Source organism: Rhinolophus sinicus, chromosome 6 (genome assembly GCF_057876585.1).
Source record: "Rhinolophus sinicus isolate RSI-liver-muscle chromosome 6, RSI-T2T, whole genome shotgun sequence".
NCBI classification, from domain to species: Eukaryota; Metazoa; Chordata; class Mammalia; order Chiroptera; family Rhinolophidae; genus Rhinolophus; species Rhinolophus sinicus.
Genome location: NC_142506.1, coordinates 23,319,496 through 23,333,385, shown reverse-complemented (window position 1 = coordinate 23,333,385; position 13,890 = coordinate 23,319,496). Strand labels below are relative to the sequence as shown.

Below are 13,890 nucleotides of genomic sequence, written 5' to 3'. Positions count from 1 at the left end.
TCCTAGGTATATGCCAAAGAAAAATAAAAACATCCACATAAAAATATGTACATAAATGTTCATAGCAGTACTATTTATTGTAGGCAAAAAGTGGAAATCACCCCAATGAGTGGATAAATGAAATGTGATATATACATAGGATGGAATATCATTCAACAATGAAAAGAAATGATGTACTAATACATGACACCAACAAGGATGAAACTTAAAAACATTATACTAAGTGAATGAAGCTAATCATATACAAAAGACTGCATGACTCCATTCATATGAAATGTTCAGAACAGGCAAATCTATGGAGAAATAAAGTATATTAGTGGTTGCCTAGGGCTTGGGAAGACAGATGGGAGGTGGAGAGTAACTGTGAATAGGTATGGAATTTCTATTCAGGTTGAAGAAAATGTTCCAAAATTAGATTGTGGTGAGGGTTGTACAACTCTGGAAATACACTAAAAACTCATAAGTTGTACATTTCAAGTGGGTGAATTTAATTATATGTAAACTGTATCTCAATAAAGCAATATACAAGGTTAACATCATCAGCCATAAGTCAAGTGGATAGCATGCACCTTTGATATACATTGTTGGGAATCACACTCCACCTCTGTGGCTTTCCTCCAAAAATCCATAACTTAATGCTAACCATGAGAAAAACATCAACCATACTCAGATTGAGAGATAGTCTATGAAATACCGAACCAATATTCCTCAAAGCTATCAAAGCTATCAAAAAAAAGAAAAGTTATAGAAATTGTCACAATGCAAAGAAACTAAGATGTGATCACTAAATATAATGTGATATCCAGGATAGCATCTTGGAACAGAAAAGGACATTAGGGAAAAACTAATGAAATCTGAATAAAGTATGGTGCTAACTCCATATAAAAATTATTAACATTGGCTCATTAATTGTGACAAATGCACCATACTAATGTAAGATTTTAGTAGTAGTGGGACTTTGAAGTAGGTTTATGGAAACTGTATTATCTTTTCAACTTTTCTATAAATGCAACACTTTTAAAAAACAGCAATGTATAAGTATTTGTTAATGTTTTAGAAGTTGTACTAAAAGTCATAGTACTAGGAATAGTGATAGTAGTTAGTAATACAAGGTTGCTCAGCAGGCTAGAATGGAGAACCTAGTTAGCTTCTGGTTTTTCATATGCAGCACACATATGCAGAGCTGAGCTCATGCCCACTCAAGAAACCATAATTTCAACTTTAACAATCAGATAGAAATCTATCCAGTTCACTTTTTTTTTTTTTAAAAAAAAAGGAAGAAAAAGAATCCCTAAATAGAGTCTTTATCTAGAGGTTTTATAAAGATGACAAAAGGAAGAGTTGAGAAGGACTGAATCCACACTCTTATGAGAATTATATGCCAATATTCCACATAATTAAGTGAAAGTAAAATATATATATAGTAGGGCTTAATTTCAAAATTTTAAGCTCATCCGCACAAAAAAAGAAAAGATAATCCTTTACCACAGTGGCCAAGGACAGAGCTCATCCAGCTATTAGACCTTCTTTTTCTCGCGCTGCTCTTCTCAACCATTGATGTAGAATGTTTTCTTTATGCTGGTATCGTGTCTCGTGAAACCGAAGAATAGAAGCACGGACCAAGGAGAGGCAAGGATTTGTAAAAGAGGATAGTGTATTAAAAGTAAAGAGTAAAGAGTCGCAGCTCTCAGAACGAGAGAGGTTCCCGACCGGGTTGCCCAGTAACTGAGGCAAAAGTTCTTACTTTTATACCTTCCTTTGCCTACTTGGGGAAGGGGGCTGGCGCCTTCTAATGGAATTCATCTATCAGGTTTGTCCTGTTTGCCCACCCTAAAGGGATTAACGAACCCATTCCTATCTATCAGATCTGCTCCTTTGTCCAGCCAAAAGGGATTTATGGGATTTATGAATTTATTAACCTCAAGGTGCATTCTCATATCTTTGTCCTGGAGTGAAGGAGACATTCCAGAATATGGAGTTTCAAGATATGGCTGCCTTTTGTTTATTCCACCAGGGACCTCCCTGTTTACCTAACAACATGCTAACTAACCTGTCTCACCATCTCTGCTGGTAATGTCTCTCTTTAAACACTATATTTTAGTCAACTGATTTTTACAGCCTCATTTCTTTGCCTTCAATATACTCTACAAAAATGGCTGTCTACTTCCTAGTTGACTAAAATGTCTCCAGGGAGCGGAAATTTTCAGAAAACTCTGCCTTGCAGCTCCATCCCCTTTGGCAGCTGCATCTCTCCTTCTGTCTTAGCAATGGAAGGCCAAGCAGCCCTCAGAGTGTGACATCACCTATCATACAAAAACGATGGCTTTTGTAATGGTTTCCACAAGCCTGCTAGAGAGACAGCTCCACTTCTTTACATGGTCTGCAACTGGACCTAAATTATTTCTGGTCCCCATGATATGCCCCACTATCTCATGCCTCCTACTTATCCTACACACACCAAATCTCTGCAGGACCACTCTTCCTGCCTCTCTTTACCTTCAGATTTTGGCTTCGATGTGACTGAAATCAGCAAGCCCTCATTATCTACCCCTCAACCCCAAGTCCAGATCAAGTGCTCTCATAGAACCCAAAATTTCCTCTGTCTTAGCATTTATCTCATTGTATTATAACTACCCATCAGATCATAAGTACAAGAAACCATTGGCAATGGCTCTCTGGATCACCATCAAATCCTCACAGGCCAGGACACTGACAGGTACATAGTAGAGATGCAAGTGGATCTCCTAGAATGAATAGATCAATTCCTTCCCAATCAAAAATATATTGTAAGATCATTCCCCCTTGATGACTGTGTCATGCTGTTTCTCAAGGACACTTACATCCTATTCATATCACCCCATAGCCCATGCATTGCCTTGGCAAAAATGGAAATGCTTAAAAGCGATGGCCCAAAGGTATTTTCAAATGTGCATTTTTGTCACTTCATTTCAGATAGGAATAACAACAAAAATAAAACTTTAGCAACCACTGTGAAATTAATTGCATATGAAAGACAATCTTCAGGACATTTCCTTTCTGTGTGTTTGCTCCCAATATTGACTAAGAGCTATTAAAATCCAAGCTATGGCTACACTAACGTGAACATTTTGGAAACTGATTCAGTTCAATCAAAGATATTTGAAATCAACTAAAAATAATTGTGAGTGGGATTACATGTATTCTGTATCATTCCACCAGAGACATAGTTTTCTATGGGTCAATCTTAGAAAATCATTATATGTGTTTCATTTCACACCTCCTTAAATTTTTAAAAATATATTTCAAACAAAAAGCTGAAATGCATCAAGGATTCATTTTATGAATTAACCAGTCTCTGCTTATAAGGGAATTTTTAATAGTAAATAAAAAAATTATTTGCAAAAATCTTCTAACAATATGTTGGAGTACTAGAACCCAGAGAAAGATCATTGTTAAATAGTTTGAAATAATTATTTCCATGTTTGAAGTTATTTAACATTTACTGAGGGTAATTGTAAGTCACCTACTGTACTGAATCCCTGAAGCCAGAAAAATGAATAAACTTACCCATGCTCGCTGTCTATTGGAGAAAGGGACAAACAGCCCATTGCAGTAAAGTTTGGGAGTGATGTCACAATATGCATGAGGGTGGGGGTGAGGGGAGCTGTGAAAGCTCAGGGCAGAGAAACTAACCTCAAAATACATTGTTTTCCTTTGAGACAATGAGAATTGCTCTCTTGCTGACATTAACTGAGAGATGGGTAGATATTAACTGTGGTTTCTATGTTTCACCTGACAATTGTAGAGAAAAATATAAAGCTAGATGAAATTCAATTTTTAAGTTCGGAAATTTAACAGCAATAAGTGTTTTGGATTTATACTTAGAAGTTAAATGTTTTGGCAACTATGGTGGGGATGACACAGCAGAAATCTCATCATTGAAATGCAAAAGACTTTCCTAGAGAGCAAAGTATAAAGAAAACAGGATGGGCTTTGACTTAAGTACTTAGGTTGAATTACTACTCTGTCACTTACTATGCATGTGTCTTTACACAAATCACATGTACTCTCTAAACCCCAATTTCTTCATGTGCGGAATAGACATACTAGTAGCTTCCATGTAGAGTTATTATAAGCATTAAGTAAGATAATATTTACATATCTTTGTGATGGAGCATCATAAAGGACTCAAATGTGATGGTAGCAGTCTATCTGTAAATCAAGCCAGGGATTCCAAAGTAGGATGCTTAGTCCTGGGCAAGGAGAGGGAGGATATTGGCAAGCGTGAAGCAGTGATCTGATGTCAAAGAAGCTGGAGTCGTAGGCAGGGAACAAAGGCAGGGATGTGAGTGATAATGATGATGCTCACCATCATCATAGAGACAATTACTATAGCTACTTCCAAAGCTCAGAATATTTACCACTGAATTAAGCCTCTGTTTCAGTGGTAAATGTGTCAAGTGTTGCTCTTAAAGAAAAGCAATCAGTTATTATCTCCCCCACCCAAAGATATTCACTGCTACAATTTTAACGTACCCTTCCTATAGTTCAAATACTATGGTCTGTTTATAGTGTCATCAGTCAAAGGGTAATATTTTCATTGTGTTTTAACGTTGCAAAGCTTTTATCACATTATTTTATTTTCTCAATGTCTCTATGAAGTAAATGAAGCAATATGATCAGACATATCTCCAGGTGTAGAAATGAAAGTACAGCTGAATGACTTTTATGAAGGTCTTAAAAACCACTTATAAAGTCAAAGCCAGACGATTGAAATCTGAATTCAGGCCCATTCCCAGCTGTTCACTGAGCACAGAGGTGAGAGAAGAATCTGCTAAATTATATCCTGTGATGATCTTGTCCCTGGGCCATCTTGGATTTTAAACCTCATCCTACCTATCGTCCTAGCTCCAGTGCGTTGCTTGTACCTGTATACTTAGGACTACATTAAGTCCCAGAGTTTGTTTTCTCTGACCTCCATCTCCCTTTACCGTGAAGGAAAGCTGTGCAGTGGGAAGGCAAAAGCTTTGGATTTCCCAGACTTCGATTCCAATCCCAACTCTAAGACTCTACAACTCCCGCCAAAGTACTTCCCCGCATCTGTACCTCCATTTTCTAATTTGAAAAATGAAGGATGCAATACCTATTTGGGAGGTTTTTAAGCTTTTTAAATGTGGTAGCATATGTAAAGCATAGCGTATAGTGTCTGGCACATAGACATTCAATCACCATTGATTTTTTTGCTTAAGACACTTTATCCTTTTCAAACTTCTGTGTGACCTCATTTGATAAAGGGGAGTAATATTGGCTCCATGTTACAGACAAGCTGTAAGAAAGGTTATGATCATCTCTCAGGATCACATATAGGTAAATGAAGATGGTATTAAACCTTAGGTCTCCTAATACTTGTCACAGACACTTTTAGTGTCTTGTGTCACGTCCTCTTAGGTGGACTCTGATTTCAGCCATAGGTACGGTGAATGGTTTCTGCATGCAGAGAACAGCCCACTTCACATACCCACTGTGCCCTGACTGTGTATCCTTTCCTCTGCCTCAAGGTTCTCTGTAAAGCCCCCAGGAGTTTCCTGGAAGTGCAGCACTGTTCAAGTCCCCAAGGGCACCCCTCTACAAATGGGAGATGGCAGCCAGTGGATAAATGCCCTCGCCTCTCTTTCTCTGGATAGATAAGCCTGAAGTGCCCTGCTTGATCTGCAGTTGCCCACAATGGGAGTAGTCTCAGCACCCTATTTTGGTTTTTCCTCCTCAATTGCACTCTCCTTTATACGCTTAATCCGACTTCGTAGGACCATCTCCCAAATACACTGCCTATACTTAAATCTTTTTCTCAGACTACATCTTGGGAACTAAACGTGTGTGTGCAGGGTGGGCGAGGGGGTGTTGATTTCATTTTTCTGCTTTGCTTTATCCTCCTTCATGTTTGCACTGCATTTCTCTCTATTTCTCTCTCCATAGGTCACCAAGATGCTGGCAGTGGTTGTAATTCTGTTTGCCCTTTTATGGATGCCCTACCGGACTCTTGTGGTTGTCAACTCATTTCTCTCCAGCCCTTTCCAAGAAAATTGGTTCTTACTCTTTTGCAGAATTTGCATTTATCTCAACAGTGCCATCAACCCAGTGATTTACAATCTCATGTCCCAGAAATTCCGAGCAGCCTTCAGAAAACTCTGCAACTGTAAACAGAAGCCAATGGAGAAACCTGCTAACTACAGTGTGGCTCTAAATTACAGTGTCATTAAGGAGTCAGATCATTTCAGCACAGAGCTTGATGATATTACTGTCACTGACACTTATTTGTCTGCCACAAAAGTGTCCTTTGATGACACCTGCCTGGCTTCTGAAATAACCTTTAGACAAAGTTGATTCATGAATTAGAAGAAAATGGACCACAAAGTAAATTTGTGCAGCCCCAGAGAGAAAAAGGCCAAAAATCGTCTGTGAAGAAAGAATACATAAAGTCTTTGCCAATGATCCAACAAGTCCTGGCCCCAAAATACTTTAACCCATGTCAATGGCTCATATTTCAGTTCTGGTATCACAAAAAAAATGAAGCAGACCTGTAAAATAGCCAAAGGGTGGAAATCGGAAGTGTAGCCCTTTCCATTTAATTTGAGAAATTCGCTTTAGTTTAGGGGCCTCTGATGTTTAGATAAAATCGAGACATCAATTTACATTATTCATAATAAACTTATCAAATGTGATTTTTCTTAACTGCCCCCCAAATTATTATACATTTGGTAATGTGAATGTTTAAATGTTTGTACTTAGAATTTCAACAAAGTATAGTGCTATTTCCTGACTATCTGAGACTACAGAAAAAAATAGAAAAAAAATACTTTTTTTATGGAGTAAAAATGAGAGTTCAGACAAATATGTTCACTATAGTAAAACAAAAAACACATGTCATAATGCTTATAGAATTCTGAGGTGAGTTATATATCTTACAAAATAGATGGTCATCATTCAACTTTAATGTAAAATAAACCTCAAAATAGCCAAAATGACAAATTATGAGGAAATGTAGATTTAATTTTTAGGCAAATCCAGCTCTCATCAACTCTTAGAGCCTCCTAAATGATGGATGAGACATAAGGAATATTCAAATTAAATAACTGTGAAGAAATAAACTAACACAAAATTAATATTGAAAAGTATACCCAGGACAAGACGAAGTAGTTAAAATAAGGTTTCACTTTTTCTATGAAACTTTTAAGGAAGACAATCCTTTCTGAGCAAGTATTCTTGTATATAAAATACTGAGCCATGTCAAGTGAATAAATCCTTCTAACTGAATCTAGCTTAAAAATCGGGAACATTTTCGAAAGCTTACTTGTTCCTGCCTGCTTCTTATTTGTAAGTTCTTTATTTTTTTTTTCCAAATGCTAGCAATGTTTTGTTCACAGTCTAAATCAAAGCAATGCAAAATTCTATTGCTTTCTTTTCAATAGAGATAAAACTGATTTTATTCATAATCAATATCTCTTTATAGTTATGACTTAGACCAGCTATTCTTTTCCAGTGATTATTAGAGAGATGTGAATGTGAATTTGCCTAGGCACAGTGTCTGGTCTTACTTTAATCTCTTTCAAATCCCTTTGGCCAATCAGCATTCCCAAGTGTATAAATTGATCTTGCTGATGATTCAGTAATGGCTGGTTTTTAATGACTGGGCCAGAAAGTACTGGGTACATTTAAGTGTCCCATAGGCTGGAATTTTCCCTCTCCAGCCTGCATCTTTTTCTGTGCATTTTTTTCTAGATCCTGATCACTAATGATAATTACCCCTCACTACCTTCTTAATGAAAAACAGAGCATTCTGTTTCGGAAACTTCAGTTTTAAAATGCTGCTTCACGGAGACTCTGCTGTACAAAACCTCATTCCAGAATATGCTCTTGTGAAAATTGGCCTCATCCACTGCAGGAAAATATTCTTAATTTGTCACTGAATCAGTAAACAAAGTGTAAGCAAATATTTATAGGAAATACCCTAAAAGTCTATCTGCATGACACTAACCGACTTTTATCCTGGATTAACTATTAATCTTGGAAGCAAATAGATGGAGCATCAGAATGACCCAACCCCAAATCACAAAGCATACGTACAAGTGTATACAAACACATATACACATGTAAATAAATTGCTTAACAAGATGTATTGGCATATCTTAGATTTTTTTCATTCGGGAAAGGAACTGATGTCATTGAGCATCTAACTAGGACTAAGGCATGATGCTGGTGGGTACTTAATTTACATTATCTTCATCAGAGTCTCACTACAGCTGTGATGTCCCTGATGATAAGACCAGGGGTCAGGGACCCCTGCAGCTCCCCTAAATTATGTAGATACCGGGGAGAGAAAATATGTCTTTATATTTTCCTTTTTTTAAGCCAGCATGCTGATTAAAATTCTTGTGGCCCAATGGCCTAAATTGTATATATACATATATATATATTGCAGGTTGATAATATCACATGTTGAAAAAAATTACAATTAGTCTTACATGTTATACAGAGACCACAGTATACCCTTTCCACCTTTGTACATTTACTATATGAGCTCAGTTTTTCCATTTTAATTTTAAAAAGTTATTTGCTAATAATCTGTTGGTTTTAGACCACATGGGAAATTCAAAGGAACATAGTTCACAGTGTTTCAACTCTAAAGCAAATACCGTTACGAAATTAAATGTTCTCATGCAATGTTGAATAGATATTTGGATTTACACAGAAGAGATATAACTTCTTAAAGTGTTCTTTCTCACACTGTACTAACTCATAAAGTATTTCCATGAAGAATCAAAACTACATATACCGTCAAATGAAAAATAAAGAACTAGATTAAAAATTGCTGATGGAGTGAAGTAATATTATTAAGGGCCTCCCTTAATAAAACTCTGTGCATCGTTTTATTACTTCCAATTTCATTAATTGCTGGGTGTCTTTGATTAGATCTTGCACCTGAGGTAATTAGGTAAAGGTCGCAGATCACTAATAAAAGAAGCGAGCATAAATTCCCTCTTAGGACTTCACCATCAGTATTTTGATCTATTTCCAGAGCTTCAGTCAACACAAATATTGTAAATGCTGAAGAGAAATGGAAAAAATTCAAATTATATTCATTCTTAAACAGGTGAAATTGCACAGAACAATACACCTTAATAATATTTCAAAACAAGTGGGTGGTTTGAGCTAACTCACAAGTAAAGTCAAAGGAAAGCTATGGCCATAATACTTAGTTTAGTGTAACTAAATCTTAAATGGATACTTTAATTGTTTCATTTGCAGAAGAATGTATTGGAATAATAAGGACCATCTGTCTTAAAGCTGGGAGCACAGGGTTTTGAACTGCTCTTGAAGAGTAAAAGAGTTACATCATTCTAAACTATGTGAAATCTGTAAACATGATAGAAGTGAGAAAATATTAATTTTTGGACGAAAAGGAGATTTTAAATAGTTTACCCATGATTCTGTGAATTTTATAAATATTATATTCAACATTAAGGAATAGACTAAGAACGGCGTAAGGAAACTAGATAATGAGAGAGTATTCGGAAACAACTAGTCAGTCTCAGGTTCAAAGAAATTTTTCCCAAATATTTGGAATCACTTGTTCCCCCTAAAAGAAGCAGAGGATGAAAATGTCTAGCAATGTACTTTCTGTTTATGTTCCGTTGTCTACAGTAAATATCCATCAAAACCAAGACTTGGCTGAGCAAATATGTTTTCAGAGTAATACACATGAGAAGTCTCATATAGCTCTGTAGTGATAAACATATTTTTCTCTCTCCCCTCCTCCGCTATCAAACTCTTATCCCTCCATAAATATCATTTTCCTCAGAGCAGGCAGTTTCCTCTGACTTCATTTAAGACTAAACCTGGACATGAAATATCTTAAGTAAAAGTGTAAATGTTTCTTCAAAATATGTTTATTTATAAGAAAATATTTTGTTGTTCTGAACACTTTCATGTTTTCATAAACTCATGTTTAAATTATGGAAAAATGATGGTTCTAGAATTTCTATTTAGCTGACATCCCCGTTTTTATGGTAGAAATCATGTGTAGAGTTGAGCTGCTCACTATGGCTTTTTCCTCACAGAACAAAAAAGAAGCTTGGCATTTCAGAGGTTTCAGTGAAAAACCAAAAAAAAAAAAAAAAAAGAACAGTCAATATGTGAAAAAAACACTGCAGAAAATAAAAACCTCTTCCTAATCTTAAGGCTCTCACAGTCCTTGAAAAAACTGAACAAGACCAATATGATATCATTTCAAGATAACAGTTTGGCAATATTTAGACTATAAATTAGAAAATTCATAAATGTTTTAAAGAAGCAGTTATTAAAAGTCTATTTAGAAGTGTCGAAGATGACTTTCAATATAAAGATCATTGACATATTATGATTCTATTTTATGAACTATAATTAGAAATATTGATTAACTTAATTATTAACTTCATTGATTTCAGGAGGGAGGGAAGTTCAGATAAAACCCTATAATATTTTTGTTTATATGTTTGGTCTACAAGTATACTCTCAAATCACTCAGCAGAAAAATCTCACAAGAGTTGCACACTGGGGAACAGTTTTGTTACCCACCAAATGGAATGCACATGCTGATGGAAACTAGATCTGTATGGCTCCAATTTTAATATTCAAATAATCTCTTTTGAAACAAATGGTTGTGAATGTTTGTACAGAATGTTGTCAGGATTGTTAACATTCTTCTACCCCCAAGCACATTCATAATAAATCCAATTTGAGGTGACTGGTTTATGTTTTAGAAACTACATCTGGAAAAATAAAGGGGCTGAATGAAACAGGACAGCCGGAACAGCACACTGTCAGATCTGTCAATTCTGGATCCAGCAAGGAAACAACAGTTTTATGGCCAATAACAGCAAATCCACACAATGATGGCCTGTACGTCCTCACGGAGGAGCATGTGGGTCAAGTCCATACCACAGGCTCTCAACTAGAATAATGGAAATGAAAGCACTTTGAAAATTATAAAAGTTAAAAGGATGGGATAAACAATGGCATTGGCTAGAGTTTCTGCCACTTATTTGAGCCCAGAAGCCACACCCATCAGTGACTATTTTGTTCCTCACAGAGCAATAGACTAATTTTTGTACACGTGGCTGTTCTCTGACTTGCGAAAAAGAGAGACTATGAACTTTCTCAAGAATATTATGGACTGATATGGATAAAGATGACTTTTCAGAAAATAAAAACAAACCCAGCATAGCAGTAGACTAAGACCCCACCTACCGGAGGTCTGAGTTCAGAAGTCAACAAAAACAGTCTCTGTATTCCTGAAATGGCACAAAATGCTCCCGTAAGGAAGCCAGATGTTTACTGCCTAGCCAGGAATGATAAACTACTCCCACTTTGGTGTGTATAAGAATTACGTAGGAGCTTTCCTTAAAATGTGCTTTATTTGGCCCTGTCCCAAGAGATTTTCATTTATTAGGTGATTTTGATGCCTATAGTCAGTCTTACCATACCCTGAAAACTACGAGTCCTGCTCCCCATGTAGAAGCTCCAAGGCTCTTGATTATCGCATAATTCTTAATAAACACACTACATGGAAAACTCCTTGAGGATAAGTCTATTGCATCTTTGTATTCCATACATTATCTAAACTTGGATGATGTCCCAAAGTCTGATCAATGAGTGGATGAATCAATGAATCCCAAACTAAGCAATACATTTGGAGGTCTTCTGGTGATGTCCAATTTGCCTGCAGATCTGTCTGCACAATAAGGCAACTAGTTCTATTTGTTTTTTATTTTCCTAAATAGCTCCCTTGGCTCAGTGAAAGACACTGCATTAAGCATGCTAGATCATGTTCAGAATAATCCTTTATGCATGCAATGATTGACATTTTCATGCCCTAATTTAATAATGAGAAATAAAGATGGCTAACACATTGCCTCCACCCTCAAGGAGATTACAATTTAGTAACAACATACCAAATTGTGATTTCAGAACTACCAGCAACTGAGCTCTTCAGAGGAAAAAAGAAGGTCAATAGGACCTGGAATCATTAAAGATGACTTCGTAAAGATGACAGCACTTTTTTCAAGAATACGTTTGGTTTAGATAGTTAAAGGAAAGACGATCCATGTAGGAGAAATTAGATGAGTGAGGGCAGGGAGACAGCAATAAACCTTAGAACAAGGCTCTGGACCCGGAGGCTTTGTGCCCAAGGCAAGTCCATTTCATGGGGGAGTGATTAAGGAAGGCAGCTAGTCCTTTAATATTTGTCACCACTAGTAAGGCCCAAGTAAAGGAAAAGGAAAAGAAATCAAGGACCTACCTGTACTTATATTTGGTGAGGAAATAGTCACTCATACACTAGAATATATAGAGAGTTAAAAAGCATATAGGTTGGCTATGTTGATTTTCTAAACTTTGTAAATTTCATTGATAATCTATAAAAAATGTAGTAGTGCATTATTTGTCTTATAAATGTTATAATTTTAAAAGTATTATCATAGTCTTAATTTTCCAAGTGCAGCATATATATACATACATATATGTATATATATATATATATATATATATATATATATATATATATATGTATTTGTTTCTATATTTTATTGTCACCAAATATTTAAAAGTGTTTATACCTGTATATATTATTCAGGGGTCCATAATAACTGCAGGTTAACCCAATTATGCTAAACTTAGAGATCAGAGCTAGCGCGGGGAGCTTGGCCCCTTATGAACTTAAGCTTCAAAATTAAATAGGAAATTGAAAAGCATGTAGTGATTAGCTTCAGATTCCTTGTGACAACATTGTGTACTTGCATGTTGCTTATGATGTGCTTCTGAATGCATTGGCTTGCTTCTATCGATTCTAGAAAGTTGTATGCTGGCTCTCTTTATCACTTGGGAATCAATCGTTGCATCCTTGTGGAACAAAGACTCTTCTTTAAGAAAATACAGGTATTACATGTTCTGCTGTGGGAAACTGTATCTGTTCATATATATATATATATATATATATATATATATATATATATATATACATATATTGAGCAATAAAGCTTCAAACTGAAAGAACTGGCTCTTTACCTTTCTTTTTCTTCCAAATTATTTCATTTTTGGTGTAAGTTGACCCTAAACCACTTGCCCAGAAGAACTTCATTTTAATCCAGGGGCACCTAACATGTACCACTGTGGTTTTGGGAGATGATTATAAGTAACACAGAGACAGACATTTTTCATTTTAATAACAAATTTTGTGTGTATTGGACCAAATATAACTAGCTCATCAAATTCATGATGTTAATAATATTAATTAGTTCATTTAATATTGCTATTAGATAAAGCAAAAACCATGAGAGTTATATAAGTGGCAGGTAACACTAAAATGATCATTTCAAATGTCTCTAACTGTCCCTTTTTGAACAACAGAAAAGTAAACTCAATGGCTTGTGTATTATAGTAGAACAGATTCTTCCATTACCATTATAATTCCAACTAATGTCCAATTTACCTGGAATAGTCAAGTCAAAAATATGCAAACGATAAAGTTCACTTCTGTGTAGAAGGGGGTTTGGCTGCTCTACTAAACAGGCTCCATTTGATAAAGTTCATTTGGGCATGTAAAGGAAATACTTGTTTAAGTACATCTCACACTTTGCTTGAATGACCTCATCCTTTAATACTTGGAGAACATGGGAAAAATAAAATGAAACATACATTTGAAACTCTGTAGAGTTCTTTGAACAAGAGAGGATTAATCCTCTCTATTCAGGAATAGAACAACCTTGCCACCACTAACACCATCTACTTTTCGGTTGTTCTTATATTATAATATCTAGCACCTCCAGCTGTATAGCTTTTCCTCAATTCCCCCGCATATTTGGTTTAGTCGGATTTTAC

At 35.8% G+C, this 13,890-nt stretch overlaps 1 protein-coding gene across 1 annotated transcript in view; it reads left to right on the top strand.

Moving 5' to 3' along the window:
- TRHR (thyrotropin releasing hormone receptor) overlaps positions 1-10,159 on the top strand; it is a 39,751-nt gene extending 29,592 nt beyond the window's left edge. Inside the window, exon 3 of the mRNA XM_019750570.3 lies at positions 5,953-10,159. Coding sequence (XP_019606129.1) covers positions 5,953-6,360 — 408 coding nt within the window. The 3' untranslated portion in view covers positions 6,361-10,159. The remainder of the gene's footprint in view (positions 1-5,952) is intronic.
- Positions 10,160-13,890: the final 3,731 nt, after the last annotated feature.